The sequence below is a fragment of the Atractosteus spatula genome, chromosome 10 (assembly GCF_055471065.1).
Source record: "Atractosteus spatula isolate fAtrSpa1 chromosome 10, fAtrSpa1.hap1, whole genome shotgun sequence".
NCBI classification, from domain to species: Eukaryota; Metazoa; Chordata; class Actinopteri; order Semionotiformes; family Lepisosteidae; genus Atractosteus; species Atractosteus spatula.
The window spans coordinates 8426831-8435737 of NC_142715.1; the positions used below are offsets into that span (position 1 = coordinate 8426831).

Sequence of the window (8907 nt, forward strand, 5' to 3'; positions counted from 1 at the left end):
TGTTCCGAATTCAGGTCCTGTCTGATTTTCTTGTTTTTGGCCAAGATCTGATCTTTGAATTCAGGGACTACTCTGTCTGCTTTGTTATTCAAACGTATATACAAATGTCACGTTATTATTGTAGATATAAAGGTGTTCTCTGTTTTCAAAGGATAGGTACTTAATTTTCTTTATGATTTGGTATTGATTTTGTATCGTTGTATTATTAAGTTTGTGCTTTCTGTGTTTTTATCGTATTGTGAACTTATTTTTTAAACAAATGCTTACAAAGGCAGACACGGCACACATCCGTTTATACCAGCGGTGAACTGTACATTTTTATTACGTTCACGCTACTTTGCACTTTTGGGAGTAAAACAGGTTCGATATAAAGTGGCAAAAATATAAAAGGGGAAAATATCTCCAGACAGCATGTATGTTGTGACTGTTGTTTTATTTTTTTTTAAAAATGGCGTACTGTGCACGAAATGTTGCAGAAACACAATCTGATATTTTAATAATTATTATTTTAATAATTTGATAAAATTGAGGCCCCGGATCCAAATCTTCAGTTCTCATTTTTTTTAAGTGATATCTTCCCTTCCTGTTATGGAAGTCATACGATGTGAGCAATTGATTTTTTCACGTTGCGATTCAAAGAGCCTCAGACGCACTGTCACAGTAAACAAACCAGAATAGTGTAATGCTTACGGCCGACAGGTACTGTGTAAGAGCCGGCTTACCAGAGCAGGTGACGTCACCACCCTTCCCAGTAATAGCAGGACCACAGCCCCTGGGCTGTGGAGAGATCCCTTATTGGCTCACCGGGCGGGGTCCCTGCTAGGTGACGCGGGAGTCCCGGGTTCGAGCCCCCGAAGGTAAGGAGCCGACCTAATGCGCCTGCCTGAACCCCCGTTGCGTTGCCATAGATTCTGCTGGGAGCTGGACTGAGCTCATTCTCACTTCCTGTGTTGAAAACAGAATCTCTCTTTCCCAGACATCTACTGCTGCCAGATATTGCTCTGCGTCCTACTGCTCCAGCAATTCCTTTGACGAAAGACAGATCACTTGTGCGCTTTTAACCTTCTTGCAGCTACAGGCGAGACTGAAGCTGGAGATGTGAAGGCACCCGCTGGTACACCTTCTCTAACTTTCACAATCGCGACAGACTTCTCTTTGATAAAAAAAAGTAGATATAACCCTGAAAAAAGCATTAGTTTTATCAGTTTTTACATTAATCGATTTTGAATCAAATATGATATTTTTATTGCATTTTACATAATAATAATAATTATTGCTTACACTTATATAGCACTTTCATGGACACTCCACTCAAAGCGCTTTACAGGTAATGGGGACTCCCCTCAACCACCACCAATGTGCAGCCCCACCTGGATGATGCAACAGCAGCCATAGTGCGCCAGAACGCTCACCACACATCAGCTATTAGTGGGGAGGAGAGCAGAGTGATGAAGCCAGTTCAGAGATGGGGATTATTAGGAGGCCATGACTGGTAAGGGTCAATGGGAAATTTGGCCAGGATGCTGGGGTTACACCATTACTCTTTCGAGAGACGACCTGGGATTTTTAATGACGACAGAGTCAGGACCTCGGTTTTACGTCTCAGCCGAAGGACGGCACCTGTTTACAGTTTAGTGTCCCCGTCATTATACTGGGGCATTAGAACCCACACAGACCCGCCCAGCGACAGAAACCAGACGGTACCGTGTGTCGGGCTCGGCTGCGAGCAGGACAATGACGTCACGGGGACAAAGTAGAGAAAATCAAAACGGTTCTATAAAAGACCTGTGTCAGCTGTCGGTTCGCAGTCTGGACTCTAAATCCACCGATCCGATTTCAAATCTCTCTAACACCTGAGCTGCGGCTTCTTTCGAGTACTTATTCAAGAGAACATTATGTTAATCATATAGATGAAACGTTTAATATATTCAGGTGGGCAGCTACGTCAGCATTCGTATCTGCAAAGGAACAAGTAATACTGTAGGTTTATTCCATGCTGAAAAGAGAGGAAAGAAAACAAACCTGAAGAAGGTTTCACAGCTGAAACGTTATGTTTTCTCTCTTCTCTTTTCAGCATGGAATAAACCTATTACTTGTTCCTTTAATATATTGTTCGGTTTGACTCAAAATGCTTTACTACTACAAGAGAGAATTATAGTATGGAGGATGAGACAAATTTATGATTTCTTGGAAGAAAATGTTTTTTTCTGTGCGTTTGAAATGAATCGAAACTTTAGCGCGACACACAAACTTGTCTTTTTTAAAGATATAATATTTTTACAGACAAGTATAGAAAACGTTTTTTTTACTTTTTACTTATGTTGCTTTTTTAACACGGTACTGTCTGAAGATCAGCTCCTGCTCTGAGCTCAATAGCAATGCAAAACTGTGCTTAACAATGCTGGCGAGCAGCTCAACTTGTGCTCAGTAGTCAGTACGGTGCTGAGAGCTCAGTACTGGCGTTGTTCTAATTAGCACGAACTGCAATGGCTCTAAATCTGACCATTTCTATGGAAGCCCGTTTCCGCCAGGAAGTAAAAATAAAAACGCTCTATGATATCTCAGAATTCCGACTTAGTAACTGAGAATTGTGACTTAAAAACTCAGAATTCCGACTTTATATCTCGTAATTGCGACTTTATATCTCAAATTTGCGACTTCGAAATAACCCATATTTCATTGTCTGTCCTTTTGTTATTGTAACGGATTCGGGTTCCAGGGCTTGTGCCCTCCCCGCTCCCACCCTAGTTCGTGCCTCACTGCATTGGCTCGAACCCAGGTCTTGCCAGCTAAGCTAAAGAAGACCTTCTTTTTTAAGTAAAAAAGGACATACAATGGAAATATGTAAAAAGTATAAGTTTCAGCTTTTATAATTGTGAATTCTCCTGGATGTGAAGTGTCTATTTCTATATCTTATTTCATATTCTGTCTTCGTTTTTGTATTTCTGGTGTTTAAATAAAAAAAATTAAAAGCCCACCGTCCACTATTCCATCCATGTACTATGGAAGCCTCACTACCGGAAATGGGATTCCATAAAAATTAGTGTAATTAATTTGATTTTTATCAGGGCACTGTACAAGACAAGTCTTCAGGCCTATAGATCCTATGATCTTGTACGATTCATCATTATAGTGTAATGGAACGGCCGACATACAATTTGTAGTTCAGGTGGGTAGCTGCATCAGCATGCGTAGGCTGCAAAGGAACAAGTAATAGGTTTATTCCATGCTGAAAAAAAGAAGAAAGAAAATATGTTTTGGCCGAAACGTACCAGTAAACTTTACATTAACAATACCAGCCAACGATACATTATCATTTCACACCGGTTCTACAGGAATCTACAGCAGAGCCCTGAGGTGACTCCCAGAGTCCCACTGAGCCCATAGAATTCCACATCACCCATCACTCCTGCACACAGTCCACTGGGAGCGCCTGTCCATAAACTACTGGATTGAGAATGGGATCAAATAATTCCCCATTTTCTTAATTCTACATCAAAGGACTGTTAAAGGTGTATTTGAAGGCATCGATTCGTATTCTTAAACCAGATGAACGCCTGGAATAAGTTAATATTACTTATAAATAGTCATGCTACAATACTCCAGTTGAAGGCACGCTTCTAGCTTTGTGGTACTCTGGTGCGTCACGAATTTATGTTTGAATTTCTGTGGATGAACTACTATAGGTGTACCCTCGCTCACTTTCTTTAGCAACAGTCGTTGCTCTTCATCTGAGTGATGTATTTGCTTGTTTTTCAGTTCACTTCCCTGCAAGAAATATTCACCTCAGAGCTCTCTTTCACAGACTGCAGGCGCTATGTTTGTTAACAGGTGTTATAGTGATGACATCTTTCTGTATGATCAGGAGAGGAGCTGGAGGTCCACTGTGTTGTGGCTGCAGTACAATTTTAGCTTCTTATAATACTTTTTAACAGCGACAGATTCTTAAGATCACGAGGTGTTTACGATATTATTTCAGTATTAAGCTGTTACTACATTCGGAACTGTCCCATAGGATTCAGTGTTCCATTAGTTTGGCACTAAACTGCTTAGTCTATTGCAGGAATTGTACTTAGTCCTGTCCTGTAGTGTCCTCTAGAGAGCAGCAGCTGTTTCTTTGGGCTCATTGCAATTGGGAACATGGTGATTACTGAGCAGGGGACTAAAGTCAGCAGATGAGCGCGTTGCAAATCTGTATTACAGAGCTGCATGTTAATCTCTGGATCATCTCCAGTTAATGTGATACTGTTCTTACCTTGCAATTGACCCAATCTGACTACTGGCACCAACACCCCTGTTATTACAAATAAACTTCTTCTGTACATACCTTGATACATAAGTTTGGTGGAGAGGTTTGGCAGCCCATATTCAGTCAAAGGTGTGTGTGCAGATCACTGTGATATACAGGCATCAACAAACTGACAAATACAATATTAAATGTTTAACTGATAAAACCCAAATGAACCAAACCTGAATATATTAGTGGTGGAAAGGAGTCTTTTTATATAGCAAAAGGTCTCTGATCCTTTGGTAAGAACGATGGGTATATAACCCATTGTCCTCAATATTAGAAATGAATCCTTGAGCACTGCCGTTGTACCAACGGTCCTCAAAAGTGCTGCCATTACCCCCGTCCCACAAAAGCCTAACATTACCCTTTCTTGCATAAACTGTAGAACATGCCTTCACATTTCAGTTGCACCTCAGTAGCACTTTGATCTATTATCACCCTACTCTCCACATCATAACCTTTGCTCTTCTAATTCTGGTCTCCTAACTGTCCCCCAAGCCCGTCTACACTGTATGGGTGACAGGGCCTTCTGCTGTTATGCCCCCAAGCTCTGGAACTCTCTCCCCAAGGATACCAGAGTCACCTTCCCTAAACTCCTTCAAATTCAGACTCAACACCTTGTTCTGTAGAAGAGCCTTTACTGAACTGGTTCTATTCTTTACCCCCCTGCTTCTACTTTTCTTAGTACCGCCATCCATGGTCTCCTCAGTCTATTGGAATTGTTTTATCCTGTGTATTCTAATTGTAATTCTGTCAAGTGCTTTGAGGAGCCACCTTCGGAACCATTATATAAAATAGTTTATTCTAAATCCTTGAAACTTTAATAGGGCACTGCAGTAGGGCTAAAAATTGACAGCTTTAGTGGGCCATCATGATTTGTGTAAATTATAGGTAGTCACAAAGGAAGACTAGGATTCACTTGAAATCCATGACATGGGACACTGAAACAGTGGAGAGGCTTTGTGTAGTAAGCATTCAGTCTCAATCTACACAGTCTGTGCTGCTGGTAGAGGTGGTTGTGAACACCCGTCTTCCGGATCAAGTGCTGGGATCTCCAGTCTCAATCCTAATACTTCTCATGACTGTCCACTACCACTGCTGTGAAACCAACACCCATAAGATAAGACCTCCGAGATTCTAACTGTACCATTATTCACTGATGTTCACGCACCAGTATTGTTCCTCTGCTAAGGAAGGGAAGGCCCACTTTACACCAAGCCCCTGCTGACAATTCCATCCTTGTGTTTTTTAGTCAGTTTGTGCAGCCTAGAATAGGACACTAGATCTCACTCTTACTGGGCACTACAGTAGCAACTCACACTCCATAAGCACTACCCCTCTCAGAAACAGAAGGATTTCCAGTATATTGAACACCTCTGTCTCTCCCACAGTAAAAAAAAAAAAGTCACACTGCCCTGCCCAAGGAATAGTGCGGCCATCTTCCCCCAGTACAATGCTTTATTACTCCAGCCATTTTCAGTCCTCATTGGCAGCAATACAGGAAGCATTCTTGAAAGGGGAACCCCCACAAATACTTCCATTTATTAATGGGTCTCACTTCCCTTGAATCCTCCACCCCATTCAAACCTATAAACCATAAAGAAACAAGGGCAGGTAGAAGGGTCTTTCACAGCTTTATTGAGATGTTGCCATTACAAGCCGAGTGGAGGCAGGAGAGTCACAAGGGCCAGGCTGGAGCCTTCATTCAAGCACCTGGGGAGGAAGAAGGAGAACAATCCAGCTGAACTGCAGGACACCCACCCCTACAGGAGCTCCTCCTGCCAGACCCTACCTGTCCACTGGCCAACATCTCCAAAGTCCTCTGCTCCCTCCACATCCTCAGTGGTGCTCTCAGCATCTTCACTGGAGCTCTGAGGGTCTCCCTCCTCATCCTCAGTCCAGTCAGCTCCCACATCCAGAGGATCCTCTACTGGTGCCACAGCCACCCGACTGCTGGTCACCAGGCTCCTGGTACCTGTGGACAAGCAGCACCCAGGAGTGAAGGATCTGCTATACCCAGTGACCCACAGTGATGCTACTAATCTAAACAGTCCCTTTGTCCAGCATGGGATCATTCCTCAGTTGTCCAAGCATGGTTGTCTCTTGGGCAGAGATGCATCCACAAGGGATAGAGAACCAGACTCACCTTCATTCCGGCTGCCAGCACACCTGGACTCACAGCAGGCACAGACCTCATGGTCACCATACAGCTCCTCCCACCTGGAGGAGAGGAGGACAGGTGAGGCCTCCACCTGGCATGTCCCAGAGCACCCTCAGCAGGCTCCTTACAGAAGTACCTCTTCGCCTCCCTGTTGTAGGTGCAGGACTTGGTCCCTGGTGTTGCTTTAGCAGGAGCCACAGCCATGACACAGTGCATGTACAGCTCAGTCACTTCATGCTGCAAGAGGGAAGGTCACAGCATTAAGGGATCAAGGCCAATCGAGGGACAGAGAAGGACCTTCTGCCATCAGTGAAGGCAAGCTGGCAGCTCTTGGCACTACAGCTGCCACAGTGTGGTTCACATCTAGATCATGGATGGAAAAGCAGACAATGGATCAGTAGAGCAAGAAGGCTGAGCAGCCTTTGAGAGTAGTACCTTCCTGGACAGCTTCTTCTGGAAGAGGAAGGCATCAATTGTGAAGCGGAGCACATCCTTCTGCTTGGAGGGGACAAACCTGGACAGGCAGCCATCTGCCTTGCTGTCCACCATGCACCTGGGGACAAGGACAAGGATGAACCCCTGCAGGCTCTTGGGGCTCCTGCCCACCTCTCCTCCCAGAAGGGGCCATACCCCAAGTTGTCGATCACAGGGAAACGGGGCTGGGAGTGCTGGTCCGGTTTCTCCGTTACGCAACACGAGTGGATGTACAGCCTCTGCTCCACTGTGGCAAAGTAGGCAGTGGCCTGGAAGTACATGGGCTGACCCAGGAAGTACTCATCCTTAGGAGAGAGCCGGACCCAGTGGGCTGGAGAGAAAGAGAGAGAGGCAGCATTACACCTGCATACAGCACCCCCTGCAGGCAGGAGGAGCCACTCGCTCAAGGAGCTTACAGTTGGTGGTGAGCAGCACAAAGCTCCGCTTGTTCTTCAGGTCCTTGAAGAAGGTCCTTCTCCTGGCCCACGTGGGGACATAGCCAACCTTGTAGGAGTAGTGGAACCTGCAGGACAGAGGGGATGAGGGGCTTCTGGACACTGTCCCAGCAGCAGCAGAGCCCTGCCTACCTGTTGTAGGAGCACTTGACCGGCACAGAGAAGGGAATGAAGCGATGCACAGGTGCACTGGAGGAGGGCGGGGCATAGCGGAGAGTATTGGAGTACACCAGGCGGCCCTGGACAACCTGCAGGGTCACAGAGGAAGGGATATTCCCAGGAAAGGCAACCCCAACACTAGCCCTACAGCTCACATCGATACACTACCTGTAGATAAAGACCCGCTTACCGATCGCTCGGTGCCGCACTCGTGAAGCCCGTAGATGAAGTAGAAGTAACTGCGTGTGGTTCGGCTGACGCTGCAGTTGCCCAAGGTCACCTCCTATGGCCGACAGCTGAAGCCGAACAGGAGCCGACTGACCCTCACGTACATCCTGCTGGAGTCGCACCACACAGCCACTCCTCGGGTGCCCCCGATGGCCGGGCAAGCCGGCTGCCGCCCTCGCTGGGGAGGAAACAGGACGCTCTTGATGTAGACGGGTAAGGGGCGGCTGCCGGCTTCGGGCTTCATTTTCTCCTTGTCGAAGTAGGGCGAGTACGCGTCTCTTGACACGGGAAGACGGGGGAAGTCGGGAGCCAAGGACTGCGAGTCGTTCTCGCTTGCAGACAGGTCTTCGGAGGGCGCATCTGCCAGGTTCAAGTCCTCCGACTGGGCTGCGTCTTCAGGAGCCAGGAGGTCGGCCTGGAGCGCTAATGCCAGAGAATCCCAGCCAGCCGGCCGGCCCGGCGGAGATCAGTGCGGGGAGCCCGGCCGCTATGCACAGGCACAGCACAAAGAGAAACGAGCGCATTGCCAAATTGACGTCCTGCTAAACTGCTATAGAAGTAAGACAAGTAAACCACCAAACTGTGTTGAAGCCAGAGAGCATAAAGCGTGAACGCGGTGACTAGGTTTTTATACTAGCAGGACTATGCTACCACACACGGTCACACTACCGCTCAATCAACACAATCAATTACACACAGAGACCCGGATTGTTCTCAGCGTCTAATTAGAACCAGTTCCAGTCTGAGGCGGGACTCCGTGAAGCCGCCTGCACACTTTCCCGTGTGTATCTGAGCTCAGCGGAGGAGTTCCACGCAATTTCGACAGAATTAAATCACCCACACGTGTAAAATTTGCTCAGATTAATTTATTGTTCAATTAGTTTCTAATTTACGAGGACAGTGTGTTAAACTCGCTGTCAGACAGAGTACGGAACATGTGACACGTCCGTCCACACTTTCTTTTATCGAGGGGGCTGTTCTATCAACGTGTACCGCAATGAAAATAATTTTACTATTTTTCATGTGTAATTGCATGTCATATTAAAATGTGTAATACAAGCATTTCTTTGCTTCCCAGTAAAGAAATACTGATCAGCTTTTGACATGATCTGATAATAATTTGTCTGATTTTCCAGAGA

General features: G+C 45.9%; 1 protein-coding gene across 1 annotated transcript; it reads right to left on the reverse strand.

Annotated features, from left to right (window-relative positions):
• Window positions 1-6054: 6054 nt before the first annotated feature.
• Window positions 6055-7258, reverse strand: LOC148824754 (zona pellucida sperm-binding protein 3-like). The gene is made up of 5 exons (XM_088926435.1): window positions 7083-7258; window positions 6888-7005; window positions 6589-6689; window positions 6438-6511; window positions 6055-6266 (listed from the first exon to the last, which is right to left on the reverse strand). Exons 1-5 carry the CDS (start codon window positions 7205-7207, stop codon window positions 6055-6057), a joined length of 630 nt encoding a protein of 209 aa, XP_088782561.1. The 5' UTR covers window positions 7208-7258.
• Window positions 7259-8907: the final 1649 nt, after the last annotated feature.

Excerpts from the sequence above, each read along its gene's own strand:
- LOC148824754 (XM_088926435.1), bottom strand. The coding sequence starts at position 7,207 with ATGTACTTCCAGGCCACTGCCTACTTTGCCACAGTGGAGCAGAGGCTG. Across the intron at positions 6,690-6,887 it reads AGAAGAAGCTGTCCAGGAAG|CATGAAGTGACTGAGCTGTA; the intron begins GTACTACTCTCA and ends TCCCTCTTGCAG. Across the intron at positions 6,512-6,588 it reads TACAACAGGGAGGCGAAGAG|GTGGGAGGAGCTGTATGGTG; the intron begins GTACTTCTGTAA and ends CCTCTCCTCCAG.